Below are 21,637 nucleotides of genomic sequence, written 5' to 3'. Positions count from 1 at the left end.
GGTTAATGAATTACTCTGGGGATCATGGGTGAGACTGATTAGAGGTTAAGAGGCTAGAGGTGGGAAAGCAATGCTATGGACTGAATTGGATCCACCCCATTCATATGATGATGCCTAATCCCCATTGTGATGGCCTATGACGATAAAGCCCTGGGGAGGTAATTATTTAGCTGAGATCTTGGGTGTTAGGCTTTCATGGCAGGATGAGGGCCCTAGAAGGGACACCATAGTTGTTCATGTCTCTCTCTTCCTGCTCTCTGAGGTCACTGCAAAAGGGCAGCCATCTGCAAGACAGGACAAGGGCCAAACTTGACCCTGCTGGCAGCTTGATCTTGGACTTTGGGCTTCCAGAAATGAGAGAAAATAAATTTCTGCTATTTAAGCCACCCAGCATGGTATTTTGTTACAGCAGCCTGAGCAAAGACGACATGATCGCCCAGGACAATCTAAAGATGAGACTCTCTAGAATGAAGGCAGCAGGGACCGAGAAGAGGGAGAAGATTACGCTGAAAGAACCTGAAAACCATGGGACTTACAAGTAAGAGTGATGTCTCCAAAGGTTTTAAACCAGAGCTGCTGGGAGGAATGTGTCACTGAGGAGAATAAAGAGTAGAAAATTTTGGGGGTAAGCACATGGAGAGCGGCGTCTCAGGCACGGCAAGTGTGAGTACACTTGGGAATAGCTCACCACCTGCATTGCTAAGGGAGCAGGACACACAGAGCCTCTCTCAGAAGGTAAAGAGTGGAAGGATATGATCTGGCATCATCAGTCAAATTTAGCTCTATCAGTTGGAGGAACTTTTTGAGAAAATGTACAGGCTTAGGAAAATATATAGCAGATAGGATAGGCTTGTGATAATACACAAAACCAATGGAATCACATGATATTTCCCACTCAAAGAAAGCTGACTCTATAGGGGACCCTCCTTGGTGGTACACTATGAAGCTATCTGCAGCCACTGCAGCATGAGTTCGATCCCCAGCCAGGGAGCTACCCACATGGCACAGCAGACCTCTCCTGTCTTACCAGCTGCTCCTCTCAGCAGTGTATTTCAGTACATCTGCCTGTTCTGTTTCCCACTCTGTCTCTAGTGAATCCTCTCACCCCATGCATCTCTGGCCTGCACCCCAGCTCTTATACGCATAAATAAATCTTAAGAAAAAAACCAACTCCATAAACTATTGCTAAACATACCTGATCTTGTAGCAGAGTGCCACCAAATGCCCAGATACAAGCAAAGACAAAATACACTTCATAAACTTCTTTCGGGCTGTCAGAAGGTACATTTTCAGGAGTCAACAAGCATTCCAAAAGAGCACAAATAGTCTAAGGAAAAGAAACAGCCATTCATTTAGGGCAACATTTTTTTAAACAGTAGACTATGTTCAATAGATTTTTTTTTTAACAAATGTACTTTATCCTTAAAAGAGTATGTAATTTTCCCTAACTCTGTGATATACTACATTGGCAGACACAAAAATTACTGCCTCATGTTTGCTGGCAAACACTTTTTGCCACTTTGAATCAAACTGATCTTATAGGAAATAAAGTATTTATAAAAACTCAAATCAAATCTTAAATTTTCCAATTAATAATCACTGTAATAATTAGAAATATATAAAATCAAAAAGAAAAATGGTTATCTATCAAGGCTCTTTTTTTAAAGGGGGGGTTTTATTATACATAGTATTCTATAGCCATTTAAAAACAAACTCAAGACATCTGTCCCCACATCAGTGTGACTCATAATATCATGAGGAATGAATGCACAGGATTCCACTGAATGGAAAGACATTTATTTAATTCTTTGCTGCTCATTGGATATTAATATAACCCTCTTTCCTTTAGTGTTTGAGCTCCTATTTCTCCTGTCTGGTGTCATAAATATAGAAAGTCAGGCTGGAAGCCTTAGTCTGGCATTTTTTGGGATACCATCCTAAATTAACCTTAGAAGAAATTCAGGACCTTGTTTTTCACACACTCCAGGTGAAATGGGAATATGCTTTGTTGGCTCAAAATACACCCCATCTTCAGGGCCATCGGTTCAGCTCAGTAATAAGGAGTTGGGGTTGCTGCTAAGGGCTTTCTAGTGTGAAATAAGAATAGATGAGCTCTCTAAAGCACAAAAACCACCATCAATAGCATTGCCACAGAACCTCAAAACTCATGATACCCTTCTCCTAATTATTAGTGACAGAAATATATTTTTACCACTATCATATATACTCAACAAAGGGACTAAGGATTGTGTGCACATCTTTTCCTCTTTGCCAGGAAAGGTAGGGGAAATTCATGGAGACTTGGAAAATGGGTCCTGGAAATAATTGGGAAATACTTTCAATTAAAAGAGTTGAGCAGTTGTTATTTTTTAATCTTCTCTCGATTTCTATTATTTTAAATTGTGCTATGCTTGCCAATTTAATACAATTTTCTAACAGAATTCACTGATTTGTTATCAATAAAAATCATGTAAAACTCTGAGGCTTTGTGATTTCTAAGAAGCCATGTTGGTCTAAGGAACTGCAAAAACTGTAACAAAAAAGACTACAAGGTCTCAATGCAGCATTATCCAGTGATCTGAACACTGATAACTCACATGTTTCCACTTTTCCAAACATAATGATTGAAAAACATTTTGAAGAAACTGTAGGAAATTAAGCATACTTTGGGGCATTTTTCTGAAAAAGTTAATATACCTTACCAAACTTAAGGCAAAGACGCTTCATGTACTAGAAAACAGAGTACATACTTTTCTTCAAGTACTGGGGGAAGGTAGAGGAGGGTTTTGAGACTGTCAAAGTGGTCTTCACTTTTGAGTATGGTTAAAGAGAGGTTTCATTTTCAAATACTCCAGGGCCAGTGCACTGGGGCATGGCCTGGCACTACAGGACTTTTCTGTGGGTGTCACACTACAGGCCTCCCATGCCATCTGTTCCCGAAAACCCCATGGTTTCAGGCATCCCAGCCAGGGCCGTCTGTCAGTATGTGAGCTTATAAAAGGTTCCTGAGTCTACCCTCAGACTGTCCTCCACTGCCCAGTCCTGATATACCCATGTCAACTCCCTTTCCTGCCTCCCAGATTCATTTCCTTCAAAGCTTGGAGCAGACATTTTTCCATCTATCTTAAGTTCACAGGAGCCTCAAGTTCTGTGCAGCCCCCACAGGCACTCACATGAGTAATGGCTGAAAAACTCAGGAGCACTTGGTCTGCGGCACAGGTGACAGACCACATAAAGGCATTTGGACAATGACAGGCAACACAGGGAGAGACAGCACACGATGACCCATACTAGCCGAGGTGTGCAGTAACTCTCCCAGCTAGGGTTGTGTGATTATACTCTGGCCTCTGCATGATGAAATAACTTGATGATGCATTTCTTAGGAAAAAATGTGTCCTCGTTAAAGGACACATGGCTGCGAGTTTTCACACGTCCAGTCATGCAACAAAATGTACTCAGTGTCTCCCCTGTGCCTAATGTGCTAGGTCTGGAGCACTTGTGATACATTTCCTCACTGTGGGGTTGGGGATGCCCACTGTGGGCAGACCTACTTAAAATAGGAAGCAACACTGACAGTTGAAAAGAGGAAGCTAAAGCAGCCATTTCAAACTATTCTCTTTTTTATCCATTTGTGTCTCAAATTTGGTCCTTATAAGTAAACACAGAAAAGAGATTATAAAAACAACTTCAGAGAAACTAAGGACAAAATGCTATTCTGAATCCTATAAATGGGAGAAATGAGAGCAAAAGTCATATTAATTCCCACTGACCTATTTTCACATGACTTGAATGAAAAAGTTCACACCACAGAGAATCACACAAACACACAAGTCAACTCGAGAAAGAATACGATCATGCTTTTTTGCAAGTATTACACCAGAGGAAGTCTAATTAGGCTAACCACATAATTAATTCATTATGAATAAATTCAGACCTGCTTTCAGAAATAAATTATACCTCAGATAATTACTGTTGAAGACTATCGTTTACTTAATTGGTGTGTGAATTATCCAAAAACCTGAACTTTCTCTTCTTATTATGCTTGTGACTATGTCTAATTTAGCTTCAAACAAATTTGGTAACATAGTAACTTAATGGTAACAAAGTAATTAGAAACCGATTTTGCTCCTATAGGAAAAAATACAAGGTTCTAATTGTAAACCTTTTGTGGAGTTTTATACTTATAAAAGGTGGGGATAGTTTTTTTCTCATGCTGAGATTAAGATCACAACCTTCATTTCTGTGTGCTGTGTATTATTTTCATTTGTTTCCATGACAACATATCATATATACCCCTCACACTTCCCAGCTGCTTCATTATGAAGATCAGAAAAAAAAAGGTGTCCCTGGGATATTATGGATTCTCCATGTAGAATGACCTGACTTTAAAAGTATTTTTGGGGAGAGGGAGAAAATAAAGAGAGAGGGCTGTCTATTGGTGGTGGCAACCATAGGATAGAGTTCAGAAGCTTTATTTTATCCACTGGCTAACACCTTTAACTGTGTGGCTTTATTTTATTCATGAAACTAAGCGAGGACCTTTTCTGGGCCAGCTGCATAGGAGATAGAGAAATAAGGGAGTTACAACTTTGTCTTTCCTCTATTTGAACACACTTAAGAGAAGTACAATGATTCAGTGAACACATACTTAGCCCCACTGTGTGCAGGGAACTGTGTCAATCTCTGGGGAACACAAAACATAGTTTGAGGCCTTCTAGTTCACAATCCTGTGAAAGAATCAGGCCACAATTCCAAATGATAATTGAATGGGACAGGTTTGTGATGGAGGTTTGCAAACAGCATTAGGGAACATGGGGGCTACAGAGGAGGGTGGAAGCAATCTAACAACTCCAGAAATCTTTCTATCGTCCTGAGCAAGCAAATACTTCTACTGTCTTGACCAAGCCATACCACATCAGGCCCAGAATATCAAAGGGTCTAAATGAAGACAAACCTGCACCAGGCTGTTCTCTGGGATTGAAGTAACAGTCTTAAAGCTTGTTCTCAGCTTATCCAAGCATGCCGGAACGTATTTATCAAAAAGAATAGTTAAATTGGCCTTCTCTGATTGATGCCGCCTTCTGTCTATCCAACTGGCCACATACCTGTAAAAAAAACACAGAAAAGCTTTTATTGAACACTAGGCTTGAAAAGCAGAATTTTATGAATTCAAAAGCTCCCCCCTTCAACACAGCTTGGTGCAGCACTTCAGGGACATGTTTAGCGAGTTCATTCTATTTCTCAAATGGCAAATATTTTTAAGTGACCCTTTAAAAACTTGTTTTAATGGCCATTTTTACCTTAATGAAAAGAATGTAAAAGAAACTCCTAATAGCACTTAGAAGCCAAACATAATAGAGTATAAGTAGGCCATTACTGAGCATTTATAGGGAAGTACAGTTTGTCATTTCCTAAGGGACTGAAACTATTTTCATAGGGTAGACTTTATTTATGAAAACTATTTATTTATTTATTTATGATTATTCTTGATTAATCTTGGCATCAATTATTTAGAAGTGAAAAATTAGTTACTAATAATAAGATGAAAATTCCACAGGGGCTATTTCTTTTTCAAATTTCCTCCTTTTCTACTGAATCAAATACGATTCTAACCTGATAGCTCATAATGTTTTTCTGATAAGTGGCTAGAACGGCATCTCACACTTGGGTACATGTGTATTAATCTGAAGTTTATGTTAATCATTTTGATACATTAATATATCTAACACATTAGTAAAATATTACTTATTAATAAAAAGAAACTTGGTTTAGTAACACCCACTGGGGAGAAAGCATACCATGTTAAATGATAAATAATTGCTCAAGAAAGTCTACCAAATAGGAAGCAGTGATGACAAATACATATAGCTGCCAGCAGAGAAGCAGTGTAACCACAGACAAATTATAGCCAGACCTTGCTTTACACCAATCAGATATCACATTTTGAATATCAGAAGAAATGAAGGCAAGATAATTAACAAAATTCTCCCTTTTCATATGGCATCACAACAGGGTTTCATTAAATTTTCAACTACCTTTACACATTGCTAGGTTTATAAAATGTCAACCATTGATATGTTTTCAAGTCCAAAAGCAATGGTTTTTTTTTTTTTTTTTTTTTTAAATATTAAATTTTATTTTTATATTCCCCCATACAATTGCAAACGCCCCATTCTGACCCCAATCCTTCCCCTCCCGCCCCCACCCCCCAAAAGTGTCTCTGGTTCATAGTTTTTTGTTGATTTTGATTTTCACTTTCTTATATTCATTTTCCTGGTCCCTTATTTAAGTTTTCTAGATTCCTGCTATGAGTGAGACCATCCGGTATTTTTCTTTTTCTTTTTGGCTTATTTCGCTGAGCATGATCCCTTCCAGTGCCATCCATGTTGCTGCAAATTGCATGTGTTTATCTTTTTTGAATGCTGAGTAATATTCCATGGTATATATGTACCACATCTTCTTGATCCAGTCATCCATTTTTGGGCATTTGGGTTGTTTCCAAAGCTTAGCTATTGTAAACAGTGCTGCTATAAACATAGGAGTGCAGGTGCTCTTTGGAATTGATGTTTCTGTGTCCTTTGGGTAAATACCTAGGAGTGGAATTGCTGGATCATATGGAAGCTCTATGTTTAGTAGGTCCAGAAATCTCCACACAGCTCTCCATAGTGGTTGGACCAGTTTGCACTCCCACCAACAGTGCACAAGAGTTCCTTTTTCTCCACATCCTCGCCAACATTTGTTGTTGCTAGTTTTTTTAATATGTGCCATTCTCACTGGTGTGAGATGGTATCTCATGGTAGTTTTGATTTGCATTTCCCTGATTACAAGTGATGTTGAACATTTTTTCATATGTCTGTTGGCCATTTGCATTTCCTCTTCAGAGAAGTTTCTTTTTAGCTCTTCTGCCCATTTTTTGACTGGATTATTTTCTTTGTTGTTGCTGAGTCTCATCAGCTCTTTGCAGATTTTTGTGATCAGTCCTTTATCATTAGTGTTGGGTGCAAAAATGTTCTCCCAGTTGGTGGGGTTTCTCTTTGTTTTTGTTATTGTCTCTTTTGCTGTGCAGAAGCTCTTTAATTTGATGTAGTCCCAGCTGTTTATCTTTGTCTTCACTATCACTGCAAAAGCAATGGTTTTCACTGGAAGTCCAACTGCAGGAGTCTACCCTGAGAGAGCATCTCTGAGTGCTGGTTACAGGGAGCACCACGCAGCAATGGGAAGCGGAAGTGTTATTTGTTGGAGATGATGGTATGGGGTTTCACTTAGCCCTCAGCTACCGATTTTATTGCATATCAGCTGCCAGAAGTGGAATCCAAGTGTGCAGAGCTTGTGTGCTTGCGTGTGTGTGAGTGTGTGTGTGTCTCTCTCTCTTTCTCTCTCTGTCTGTGTGTGTGTGTGCTGTTGAGATTGATGATGCTCTAAAGTCAGATTGCTTGGATCTGCATACAAGTCCCATCGTTTTGTAACTGTTTCAAGTTAACCTAATCTTTCTGCTCCTGAAGTTTTTCATTTGCCAACAGTGATAATAATAATATGGACCTCCTACAGTAGTTCTGGGTTAAATGAGTTCTCGGGTATAATGTGCTTAAAAATTTGACATGCAACAAATTTTCAGTAAATGTGATTCAATAGCACAGAGTTAGTGGAACTGGGAGAACTGGGTTCAGTTCTGGCCCTGCCTCTGTGCAGCTCTTAAAGGCAGCAGCACACATTAGCACTCAGGAGCTGACAGCCAGGTGGTATAACAAATCCCTTCCCAAACTCCTGACAAAGTTTCTTCAGGACTCTGTGGGAGCAGAGACAACCAGGAGGAGCAGCCTCCATGTAGCCCCAGAAAGGAATATGGACTTGGCAACTAATGAAAGGGGATACCTACTTCATTGAACTAGACTGGCAGCAGCCAAAGTCTCAGCATGGAAAACTGCCGGGCTCACATGCACAGGATGCTCTTGTACAAATCATCCACATAGTAGGTGCTGCTCCAGCAAGGAGGTGAATTCAAGCAAACTAGTGGACACAGTAAGAACTAATTTTGTCAAAAAAAAAAAATTAGCCCCTGATTGACCTCTCTGTAGGGTGAAACACTCCACATGGGATAAAGAGTAAACATTTTTTTTTGAAAAATAAGGAGAGTTTGCATTGTAATTCAGAATAATAACAGACATTGAAAAATAGCAAATTCGGAAATCAAGATTTGGCAAAATCTAAAGCTATAAATCTGCATTTGTTGGTCATTCTCTACCTTCATTTAAAAAAATCCTTATTTTTAAAGGATGGTATAGATTTCATCATGACCAAGTGAAACATACTCCTGTCACAGGTCATGCAACTGAAAATGACACACTAAATAAAATGGCCTATTTTTTTCTTGCCCACACAAGAGATCAACTACATTGGCATCCCTGCCTCGGGAAATAGCTACATCTCAATGCTTTAGTGCATCAACTAATTAATTGCCAATATCTGGGTCACTCACAAAGACTCTTTGGCTCTTCAGCATTTGCAAATGTTTTTCATATAATGAGCTATGTTTCTCTTCTCTCCTCCAGAAGAGCTGTGAGTGCATCACACGAAGTCAAAACCCTGTAATTTGGAAACTAGGCAGCTAGTTTTCAGACCTCTGAAAACTTGCACCTATTGCTCAGCACTCTGGGGTTGGAATCCTGTCATAAAGGATGGCAGGATTTCATCAGAGCTATCAATGACTTGCCCCTCACAACAAGCATTAGCTTCTCTACCATTCTCTGTGGCCTGGAAAAATGGAGATGTTAGGACATGCTGGTCAGTAGTGTATGTCTACAGTTTCTGAACCTGTATGTTTACAAATACAGACAGCACTCAAAGGTGAATGAATGGGGTTGCAGGGGCAGAAGCCAATAAGCTCACCCAATGAAGGTGAGAGAATTAGAGAAACAAACACAAGCATTTTATTTTATTTTTTTTTAAATAATAAATTTTATTTTTATATTCCCCATACAATTGCAATCCCCCATTCTGATCCCAATCCCTCCCCTCCCACCCCCCACCCCCCAAAAAGTGTCTCTGGTTCATAGTTTTTTGTTGATTTTGATTTTCACTTTCTTATAGTTATTCATTTTCCTGGTCCCTTATTTAAGTTTTCTAGATTCTTGCTATGAGTGAGACCATCCGGTATTTTTCTTTTTGGCTTATTTCGCTGAGCATGATCCCTTCCAGCGCCATCCATGTTGCTGCAAATTGCATGTGTTTATCTTTTTTGAATGCTGAGTAATATTCCATGGTATATATGTACCACATCTTCTTGATCCAGTCATCTATTTTTGGGCATTGGGGCTGTTTCCAAAGCTTAGCTATTGTAAACAGTGCTGCTATAAACATAGGGGTGCAGGTGTTCTTTGGAATTGATGTTTCTGTGTCCTTTGGGTAAATACCTAGGAGTGGAACGGCTGGATCATATGGAAGCTCTATGTTTAGTAGGTCCAGAAATCTCCACACAGCACTCCATAGTGGTTGGACCAGTTTGCACTCCCACCAACAGTGCAGAAGAGTTCCTTTTTCTCCACACCCTCGCCAACATTTGTTGTTGCTAGTTTTTTTAATATGTGCCATTCTCACTGGTGTAAGATGGTATCTCATGGTAGTTTTGATTTGCATTTCCCTGATGACAAGTGATGTTGAACATTTTTTCATATGCCTTTTGGCCATTTGCATTTCCTCTTCAGAGAAGTTTCTTTTTAGCTCTTCTGCCCATTTTGGACTGGATTATTTTCTTTGTTGTTGTTGAGTCTCATCAGCTCTTTGCAGATTTTTGTGATCAGTCCTTTATCATTAGCAAACACAAGCATTTTAAACTCAAGTAACAGGAAAATCCATGATGTAAACTTGTGGCTTCTAAAAAGTGATCTTGCAGTGATCTTTTGCTATTTTGCTATTTTGCAGTAATCTCTTATAGAATCAGACTAAATTCCAGAGCTGCTCCCCCCCTTTCCTGTCACATATTATATGCTAAGTATTGATAATGTATCATTGGGTAGAACCCTTTTAAAGTGTTACACTCACTTTGAATAATTTTCATTTAAATAAATACTAAAGTAATCCACTCCTGTATGTTTTCCCAACTTCTATGCATGTTCATTTGGCTTATGGAAAACATTCTTACTGATTCTAATTTTCAGAAATTGTCTCTAATCACCATGCTTATTCTAATTCCCAAGATTTCAACAGACATGTATGAACTGCCCAGGATTCTTCCAGTAAACTGAAACCTCAGAATTAAAATGGAATATGATTTCTGCAGCTAGAAACATGCTGATGTGATGTTAAGGATATTGTCTGACCTGATAGCCACAGTGCCTGCAAAGCGTAGACATAAAATTATCATTAAAAATAGCTCAGTGAATTTTAACAAAAATATTCTAAGAAGCTTAAGTGATAATGACACTATATCTTTGTCCTTAAATGGAACACCACAGAGATACTATGGTCATAGTATCTCTTAATCTCCACTATCCATGTCATCTTCCCAGTTCCTGTAATATAAATTAAGGAAATATACTTCCTAACTCTGCTCACTGAAAGGGCCTAAGAGCAATGACACAGCAGTAGTAATGAGCACAACTGGAATACCTTCTTGAATTCTTAATACCACTCCTTTTATAAAATCTAGTCTCTTCAGGCACCTTGAAGAAATGGCTGAATCAGGCCATTACCTGAATCAGTAAGGGATGCCTCAGACAAGCCAGAAGCAAGGCATTTAGCAAAGCAAATATGAGCCAGAAAGCAAAGCGAGCCCAGGTTTAGGAGGACATGTGAAAGAGAACACAGAGGGGTTGGCTCCCACTGGAGAAAATCTGCGACAATTTGAGCATCAAAAACAGTAAGTTTGTAAAGAATACTACTCACTGAACAAAATGAAAAAGCATAAACAGAAAATGATATTCTACAAAAAAGAAGGGCAAGGGGGAGGAATAAAAAGGAAGGGAGGGAGGGAGGGAAGCTGGGAGGAAGAGGAGGAGAAGTTATTTACAGAAATCTGTCACCTAATATATGAAGATAGAATGATTCAAATAAGAAACCAGCACTTTGGAACCACTGGTGGGTGATTCTTTGAGACATCTGGCTTTGTTCTCCTCAAAACTGTAAATGTCATGAAAGAAAAAAAGTGGAGGAATGTTCTAAATCACAGTAGAAAATAGAGAAAAGTACATGCATTGCAAGATCCGTTTTGATACTAGATTTTTTAAAAAGCTGCAGAGGAAATTACTGGGGTAACTGAAAATATTGAAAGTATAATTAGGTAATTTTGTGTCAGGATAAGCTAACGTGTGTTTGTTGTATTGTGTTCATGCAGAAGAACCTAGCTCTTAGGGGATAAATGCTGAAATACACAGGGATGAAGTGTCATAACGTCTCCAACATATTTTTGATAATTCAGCAAAAACCAAAAAAAGGACAAAACATTTCCATGCTTGAGAAATAAAAGTGTATTACAGCCAGAGTGAAAACTAACTGAGTAAAATGGTAACAAACAGTGAGTGTAGGAAAAGAGTATCTGGTAGGATAGTGTCTCCAACTCTTCTATAATTTTGAATACTTTGAAATTTAAAAGTTGGAGAAATTTGAAATACCAAGATACTGATTTGAAAAATTGAGTTAATCGCTATATCAAGTTTAGAAGGTAATTAAGAATTAAATGCGTCACTGAACGTAAAAATTTCACATTATTATCAGTATGACATTCAAGTAAAAAAGCACCCAATAAATATGAAATGAAAAAAATTAATCCTCAACCTGAAATAGGTTTCAGCTACATGCTTGTAGCTTATAACAAGTTCCTAGCAGGAGATGAAATCATTAAAATATTTTTTAGAAAAGATTCCTATTATTTTGAAACATGACCTGGAGGGACTCTGGTCACATACATGAAAATTAGAAACTGTGCATCAGTCGTGAACATAACACAGACCATTATAAAAACAAAACTGAATGGCAAATGTAGAGTTGTTTACCTTTCTTAGGAATACAAACTGGGTGTGTCTCTAGCCAACCTGCACCCTTGACTTATGGGACAAAAGTCCTTCTTTAAATAGTAAAAATGCTAAAAATAGCTCTAGACAGCTTTTGTTCACACAAATCTCCACACCAAGTTACTGAGGTTGAATCACGTAGGCCTTGGGAACTGTGAGGTTTATTATTTAAACAGACCATACCCAGTAGTGAGGGTGAGTAAGTGGTTCCGTGAAGGAAGTGGGCTTGGTGACGCCTCTGCTCTCTGTACAGAAGTGTATAGGAGTGATGAGCCCAAGAAGAACGCTCCATTTTAGACTTTAAAATCACTTTTACACTCAGCAAAATTCAATAAAGATTTGTTATGCATGAAAGCCTGTGTATGGCTCTCTTCTGCCACAGCTAAGGGTTGAGACCTTTAGTGAGCAAATAGGACACAATAAAAAGCAGCCTGGAGAAGCAAATTAGTCAGGCTGTCTAGCAGGGAACAGATGTCATCCTGGAATTAGGATAATAAGAAAGGGTCAATAAAAGGCTATTGGGAGCAGGGAAACTGCAAGGGAGAGCTCAGTGCCAAGGGGCCAGAATGAAGACATGGTTATTGTACCTATTCCTGCAGGGACAAGAGAACCAAGACTACAGAAAAGGGAAGGAAACAATCTTGCAGAGAGATTTAAGAGGAGCTGTGACCTGAAGCTGAGGGACAGAGCCATCCTGATGTGACCCTGCAGGGAGGCAGCCAGGAAAATAAATAGCCCGACCTCACTCTCTGCTCTCCCTCTCATTTCCTGCCAGGGCTCCTCATTGGCCAAATCACCCAGAAGCCAGAGGGCAAGGAGCCCACTGCTGTCGTGCATACAGGACAGCCACCACGGGCACAGCAGGGTGGAGGGGGAACTTGCAGGTATCTGACAGACGCAGCACACTGGACACAAACACATGTTCACTGCAGTGCTGAGACATTCCTGCAGCTCACAGTGGGAATGCAGGAGAAGGTAAAAAGTGACTGCCAGGACGAATGGTTGAAAGTGTATGCATCGAAGTGGGTACAATAAACTGCCCTAAATCAAAGCATTACTGCTGTCATGTGTGCCTGTTTTATGTGTGTGTGTGTGTGTGTGTGTAGGTATGTTTGTATGTATGTGTGTGTATATATATATAATGTTTATATATAAATATAAATATATATGTACATACATACATAGAAACTCACTAAAGCATATACATATATCCACATGCAATTATTTCTCACTTATTCAAAAAATGCTAAACTTATACAAAGTATGAATAGGGGAGTGTCTAAATAAAAATGACAAGACTCGGTGGCATACCTTTGCAATAGATGTAATTTTATCCTACAAAATAGTTGTATAAAGTGAGAATAAAAAGATAGACCATCAAAATAGAAAAAAATGACAAACCCATACAGGTGCTAACTATAAATTAATCTAATTAGTTTAAATTATCAATACTTTCTTCTAATAATCATATATTGATATTTTTAAAACCTAAATTTTAAAAAGGGAATATTCACAACCAAAAAGCCCAAACAACTTGAGTTAAAAATATGAAAAAAACTGAAACAGACATTTCCACAAAAAAAGACAATAAATGAGATTTATGCACATCTATGTTCAGAGCAGCCTTTTCCATAATTGCCAAGTAATAGAACTAACGTTAAGTGCCCATCAATGGACACCTGGAAAAAGAAATTGTGGAATATATACTCAATGGAATACTACTCAGCTATTTCAAAAGAAATAGCATCTTTGGAACAAAATTGCTTTGAAGTGATTATGGTAAGTGAAATAAGTCAGAAAGTGAAAGACAGATGTCGGATGCTTTCACTTATCTGTGGAACATAAAAATAACAAAAAATGTATATATACTGGCAAAGCACAGCAAAAACAATTCACACATTTTGTTGTGTGAATTGTGAAAAACAATTCACAGCAATTTACACATTTTGTGAAAACTATACTGGTTACCAGAGGGGAGGGGAGGAGCCAGGAGGAGCTAGGGGTGGGAGGTATTGGCATGAGAAGTTTGGTGGAGGGTGAGTGAAGCATGTGTACATATGGTGAAATAAAAATGTCACCCCAAAGTTATACAGAATTGTAAACAACTGACAAATTAATAAAAATTCTCACCCACCATGATTAATCATTAGGGAAGTACAAATCAAAACCACACTGAGATGCATTTCACACCAATTAGGATGGTTATTATAAAAAACATGGAGAAAAACAAATGTTGGCGAGGATATGGAGAAACTGGAACACCTGTGTACTGTTGGTGGGAACATAAAATGGTGCAGTAAAAACAGCACAGCACTTTTTAAAAATATTAAAAATAGAATTACCATAGGATCCAGCGATTCAATTTTCAGGAATATATCTGAAAGGATTCAAAGTTGGGGCTCCAAAAAATATTTACATGTTCATGTTCACAGAAGCATTATTTAAACAGCTCCATTAAAAGATGGAAGCAGACAAAGTCTACATCAACAATGAACAGAAATGCAAAATGTGGTATATGTATACGATGGAATATAACTGAGTCTTAAAAAAGAAAATTCTGGCACATGCTACAACACTGAAACTTGAAGACATTGTTCCATGTGAAGTAAGCTCATCACAAAAGGACAATCACTGTATGATCCCAATTCTGAGGTACCAAAAGAATTCCGATTCCACTGAGGTGGAAAGAAGACAGGTGGTTGTGAGGGACTATGGGCAGGGAAGATTGGGAGTTACTGTTTAATGGGTATGAGGTTTGAGAAGATGATAAAATTTTTGGATGTGATGATCATAACAGCCGCACAATATGAATGTTCTAATGCCACTGAACTGTACAATAGAAAGAGCAAAAATGGTAAATTTTATATTGTGTCTATTTTACTATAATAAATAAAAGAAAGACTCACGGATTCCAGCCCAGGTCTTGTGGGTTCACATACAGAATACCAGCTCTGGAAACAGTAGCTGGGGTCGCTGTACTTAAGTGATGAATCTCAAAGAGCAGTCTCATGGAGGGAGTGAGGGCTACACGCTCATTGCTGGCCAAGGTCAGCACCTGGATGGAGCAGCACAGCATAAACGGAGGCCTGGTCATTCAGAAGCAAAGGTGTGCTGCTAACTCACCATACGCCACAAAGTATTTTCCCCAGAAGTGCCCTGGGCTCTGTGCTCAATGTCCAGGCTGAAGGTGCATATGAAATAAAGCCCTCAATTCAGCCATGAGGGGAGTTCATGAACCCCTGAAGAACAAACTGGCCAACAGGAATTTCTCTGTGGCAACCTTTAAATAACTGTGGGAATTATTACTAAGCCAGAAATAAGATATTTGTTCTGAGAGTTGATTACATACAAAGGTCTGCATACCACACAAAAAAAAAACTTTCTTTAGACTCTGAAACACCACAAGTATCAACTGGCCTATAGAAACTCATGCAAGTATAAAGATTTCAGACCTATATTTTATGATAAATGTTTTAGTTCAAAAAGTAGTAATGGGGTCTCTCTGGTGGTGCAGGGGTTAAAATATCAGCACTATCAAGCTATTGCCAGCTATTGTAGCCTCCTGAGTTCAATCCCTCCCCCAGGGAGATGACCTGCATGGCTCAGCAGACCTCTCCTGTCTCGCCCCCTGCTCTCCTGAGCAGCATATTTCAGTCAATCTGCCTGTTCTGTTCCCCACTCTCCCTGGTGAATCCTCTCAACCCCCTGCACCTTTGGCCTACACCCCAGTTCTTGTATGCATAAATAAAAATCTTTTTTTTTAAAAAAAAGCAGTAATTACTGTTAATTTAAGGTGGTTACTAATGCTACTGTGTAGCAACGATGATTACTGATTTCTTTCTCCAGACCCTAACAACAGAGCTTATGTTCCTTGAGTGGTAGGTATCTCACTGACTCGTACCATCGCCTTTTGTTTTTGCTGGAAATGCTGGATTAACTACAATAAAATGCTTGGCAACACCACAGGAACTGCTTAATTTCAATAGTTAAATTTTATCAGTTAACACAGGACACAAACTTCTTTTATTGTTCTTATTTTTTTTTAAAGATTTTATTTATTTATGCATACAAGAGCTGGGGTATAGGCCAGAGGTGTGGGGGAAGGGGAGGGGCTGGGGTGAGAGGATTCATCAGAGACAGAGTGGGGAGCAGAACAGGTGGATTGACAGAAATACACTGCTGAGGGGAGCAGCAGGCAAGACAGGAGAGGTCTGCTGTGCCATGTTGGGTTAGCTCCCAGGCTGCGGATCAAACTTGTGCTACAGTGACTGATAGCATCATAGTGCTGAGACTTAAACCCTTATACCACCGGGGAGGTCCTATTGTTCTTATTCTTAGTGAAAGATAAAATGTAATAGTTTATACATAGCTTTTAGAAAATGGTAAAGCATTTATGAACTAAATTCTTGGATATTTTCACCTTTAAAGTTGGTCAAATGTATACAGATTAAAGTGTATCTCTTAAATTTTTTTTTAAAGATTTATTTATTTATTTATACAAGCACTGGGTACAGTCAGAAGAGCGGGATGGTGAGAGAATTCACCAGAGCCAGAGTGGGGAGCAGAACAGGCAGAAGGACTGAAGTACACTGCTGAGGGGAGCAGCGGGCAGCAGGAGAGGTCTGCGTGCCATGAGGGACCCTCTCCCGGCAGCCAGGGATCAAACCAGCACTGCAGAGGCTGCGGGCAGCTTCGCAACCCAGCACTCAACCGCTGCACCACCGGGGAGGCCCTGTATCTTTTAAATTTTTTTAATAGGTGGGCCTCCCCGGTGGCGCAGCAGGTTGAGCGCAGCACTGTGAAGCTGTCCACAGCCTCTGCAGCACGGGTTCGATTCCCGGCAGGCCAGGGAGATTCCCACATGGCGCTGCAGACCTCTCCTGTAGAGTCCACTGCTCCCCTCAGCAGTGTATTTCGGTCGTCTGTCTGTTCTGCTCCCCGCTCTGTCTCTGGTGAATCCTCTCACCCTCCCATGCCTCTGGTCTGTATCCCAGATCTTGTATAAAAATAAATAAATCTTTAAAACAAATAATTTTTTTTAACAAGAAAGGTAAGGAGAATTATTAGGGAAGTGTCACTTTTCAAAACAGCAATTAAGTGAAGATCTGGTTAAAGATTACATACTAGTATTAACATAAACAAGTGAATGTAACTCTTAATACACTCTCCAGTTGTGCTCAAGACTTAGCCCTCAGGTGTTACTCACCTTGTTATCATCCATGACAGTATTTAGTGATTCAATCCACATGGGATCAATGTCTCCATCCAGGACTATCCACTTGGGTCCACCATGCATAAGACTTGCTTGTTCTCGAAGAATGGATGAGAAGAGACCTACAAGTTGAATAAACAATCCTAATATATAATGGAGTTGTGCTATTGATAAATTTGCTGTCTCTCTCTGGTGGCAACATGTAGTAACTGTGAGAAGTCTCCTTAACGTCTATGTCTAAGCTTCCCCATGAATAAGAGCTGCGGGATTTCTAAAAAGTAATTTACATAAAACTCAAAACTTACACCAAATGGAAACATTATCCTTTTCCATGCACACACATTCAGTATCTATTTATTTCACTTATTCCCTTTTTTATATAATAATAGTCAAGGACCATAAGTTAAAGTATTCTAAGTGCTATCCATTTCTTTGAGAAACAGTCATTGGCATTATATTAACAGGATGTATAGGTAAAAACATTTTAAATCCATAGTACATTTTGCTATTACTCTATGTCTAAGCATTGTGTGTGTTACAGGGACTATTTATAATGGCTGGTTTTTCAAATTCAAGTATATGTTGAGAAAAACTGTTTGATACATATATGTGGAAGTTTTAATTCCTCTGTGAAGTACCTCATGCAAAAATAAGTGACTGTAATAGAACCTGCTACCATGATTCATAAAAAAGCTAGTGTCTTTTCTAATGGTCACTGATCTGAACAATTTCCACAGATTTTCAGCATTAACTAATATTTAAGGACTGCCAGAGTCCTTAAAAAAAAGTTAGGCTAAGCAAATTCAATGAATAATGTAAGAAATAGCAATGAAATAATGTAAGAAATAGCATATTCATCACAAGAGGATGAAGAATGATGAGGCACACCTGTACAGACAGGAACAGTCTCTGATGTGAGATTTAACCAGATACCTTATTAAGATAATGGAACAAACCACATGGCTATCTGTAGTGCAAGGGTCCTGGCTCAGAAAATGCTTGGCATGTTTCAGGAACAGTGTGAATGGATTTTGTAAGCCAAGGGTAGAGCACCAGAAATAAGGTCAGAGATGGGGAAAGGGAACCTCATTTCAAAGGAGCCTTCTAGACCTTGGGAGAAGGTTAGATTCTAAGGGTAGAAAACTTAAGCAAGGAAATAACATCTTGAAAACAGCCATAAAAAATAAACTGTAGAGCATCCAAAAGATGATAGTGGCCTGAGCTAATGAGGCAACTGTGAGAAGTGAGAAGTGAGAAGTTCTGGAATACTACAAGTATTTTAAAGAGAAAGGCTAGAGCATTTGCTGTGAGGTCCCAGTAGGAAGTGACAGTGAGCGAGGACTCAAGGATGACACCAAGGTTAGGGAATTTTCTGAAATGGAAATAAGAGGTTTTAACCAAGATATATATTTGTCAGGGAATATACTCAGGGCAAGAGACATCTCCCACTAACTTTTGTCCCTGTCACCTAGAACAGTGTGTGCCTAAAACTCAGTTAGTGTCTTATATCAGATCCTTTATAAATGTTTCCTGAGGCATTTATGGGTTGACTTCTCTTCCGGTTTACAGGGAGCCCTGACATAATGGATGTGGGATAAAATACACAGCTCTGAGCATGAATCTGCTGAATGCAAATTGACAACTTATTCAAATTGAGTTTTAATTTATAGGTTATAAATGCCGTTGTGATCTGTTATAGTTCCAATAACACCAACACGTAAACAGTAAATCTACAACTATGACTGAAATTGACTTGAGCTGAGAAAGGGCTTTCTGGATAGAAAAAAAGATACTTTTAGCACCGCAAAAGGGAGACTACTACTTGCCATCTTTCCATTCTCGGGTAGCATGATGTATGAAACCAAAGAGTTCATCTGTTGTCACAGCTTTAGGGTTTAAGTCATTCCAAATGGGTTTCTGTTTCATGTTAACATATGTTTGGTTCAGTGTTCTCAAAATCTGAAGAGAGAAAGGAAAAGAACTGAGAAAATTAGTACTAATGTAAGCTAAGTGGAATGCAAAAATTTCCAAAGGGTTTTCCTTATTACATGTTCCTAGACATTCTGTGGAAAATTGGGAATGGGAAAAAAATTTATTCGTGTACATCTTGAAAATCCTAATACAATCCCTTAGGATCAGTTCAGCTTATTCTTTGAACAAGACTAGACAAAGTCACTTTATCATTTGAGATTTGTAATCATGTGCACAAAGTGAAGTACTATCTATAAGTGCTGTTCGTATTATTATTGTCCACTCTTCCTGTATTATATAAATTGTTCCCAAGATTTAGGCTGCACCAGAATCACTTAGAAGGTATTAATATTCAGATTTCTGGCCCAGTCCTGGAATTCTGAATTCAGTAAATCCGGGTGGGACTGATAATCTGCATTTCTAATAAGGTCCCACGTGGTGCCTACAATGTTGATCTGGATGTGCTTTGAGACCTAGTCATTAGAGTAATGGTTCTCAGCAGGAGACTGTGTCGACTTGGGGGAAGAGGGTGTGCTACTACTGGGTTTCTAGGAGCAGAGTCCAAAATGCTGCTAAATACCTGCAAAGCACAGAACAGGTCCTACAACAAATAGAACAATGGGTACAGAATGTCAAAATGTTAATGCTGAGAAAACCTGATTCAAATAATTGAGGAAAAGAGGCCTTGAGCATAGGAATTCCCAGGATTGATACTCCATGCCTGTTTAATTGATACCCTCACCCTAATATCTGCTCAACTATCCTGTCTGCATGCCTCCAAAAGCCATGGCTTCAATAAATTTATCATACTGACCTACTCACAGTGCTTGAAAGACTGATAAACAATTGCCAAATAATTTGAAATAATATTTTTTTAAAAAACATGACCCTGTGCTTTGCTGCTCTGAGATCAGTTTGAGTAAATGTTGACTAGAACAAAATCAGTCAAGACTAGATGAAGGAAATTGAATGCCTTAGGAATATTAAACTGTATTTTTAGAACCATTAATCTACTGGAAATTATAGAATTTAATTTTATCCTTCCTTGAACCATGGCCTATATCTGAAACTTACTCTAACAAAATAATTACAGTTCTATCAATTATCTACTTTATTATTTCAATTATTACATTTTTTATTAGAAAAATCCCTATAAAGGACCTCCCTTTATAATTGTTCTACTCTGGATTCTGCTCTAAATGCCCCAAGTTCCATATACACCCCCGGTCTAAAGTCTCCTATGCCCACTCTGATTATTTTTAGCGATTGGCTACTAAATATGTTTGTACTCAAGCAGCCTGAATTAAAATGCAAGCAGCTCTGCATATACTGTGTGCCAACCAAGAAAATAAGTATGTTGCCAGGGCTGTCAGTAAGACCAACCAAAGTCAAGCAGAGAACTAAAAATGGGGATAATAATACCCACAAACATATCATCATAGTGTAGAGTATATCAAACTTCAAGTACCTAGCACAACACGTGATAGGTACTTTAAAAGAGTGATTTTTGCTGACTCCTTTTCAAGTTTTGTTTTGGCCCTATAGAGGGTTATATATCACAAGTATTGAAGGAAAATATCTGTGTTTTTCTTAAAGATAGGGAAAAGAATGTAGAATGTTTTGGAAAAAAGAATCATTTTGATAAATGTGGATCAGGCCAATCCAATTCTACACGCCAGACATCTATTCCAGAGTCTTTCAATATATTCACTTTGAATAATTCAGGTATAAGATGCATGAAATAGAATGATATAATTCTAAATGCATGACTAAGATGCTAATAATTTCATATGAAAGTCCAATCTCCATCACAATTTCACATTTCCCCTTTGAACGCAATGTTCTATTTGTTACTATCATTACTATTGGCCCCAATATAAAGGAAAATAGAGTGAATTGATCAAAGAGCATTATTAGAGTCTCAGATTCTAACCCCTACTTGTGGTGGACCTCACTGAAGGGAACTCTTTTAAGTAGTATTGAAAATAGGCCAAAAAAGTTTTGTTCCTTCCATGGTTGAGGCTAACAGGTTATTTTCCATACCTTACTCTTTCCGGTGCCTGCATTTCCAACCACAAAGACAGAGTGCCGCACAGCCAACAGCTCCTCAAGCTGGACTACCTGCACACCAAAAAGTCAGTCACTGATTCCCTTTAATGAGTTGGTGAGAAACAAAAGCACTCATTTTTGCCCAATTCTTTCTTTACAACTCAAGCCAGCGCCCCACTGACAACACTGTGTTCTGAGAAAGTCAAAAAGAGGTGACAAATGCAAAATATAGTTTCTCCTGCATCTCCCAGTATAGAACATGGTGTGAGAATGAAGAAAAACCATTACACAGTGAATCAATGACACAGGCAGAACTGAAGAATGGTAGTGCTGGGCACGTGACAGGAGTTACTTAGAAAATCAATGACACTGCAGCAAGTGTTGAACAAAAACAAAGTAC

General features: G+C 38.7%; 1 protein-coding gene across 1 annotated transcript in view; it reads right to left on the bottom strand.

The window, feature by feature from the left end:
* DNAH11 (dynein axonemal heavy chain 11) overlaps positions 1-21,637 on the bottom strand; it is a 304,261-nt gene that overhangs the window by 153,617 nt on the left and 129,007 nt on the right. Inside the window, 7 exon segments of the mRNA XM_037508957.2 lie at positions 1,196-1,327; positions 4,955-5,105; positions 14,912-15,060; positions 17,212-17,347; positions 17,349-17,360; positions 19,040-19,176; positions 21,232-21,309. Coding sequence (XP_037364854.1) covers positions 1,196-1,327; positions 4,955-5,105; positions 14,912-15,060; positions 17,212-17,347; positions 17,349-17,360; positions 19,040-19,176; positions 21,232-21,309 — 795 coding nt within the window.

The sequence above is a fragment of the Talpa occidentalis genome, unplaced genomic scaffold, assembly GCF_014898055.3.
Source record: "Talpa occidentalis isolate TD23 unplaced genomic scaffold, MPIMG_talOcc4v2.1, whole genome shotgun sequence".
Taxonomy (NCBI): Eukaryota; Metazoa; Chordata; class Mammalia; order Eulipotyphla; family Talpidae; genus Talpa; species Talpa occidentalis.
The sequence above is the reverse complement of the archived record's forward strand: the minus strand, read 5'-3'. Positions and strand labels throughout refer to the sequence as shown.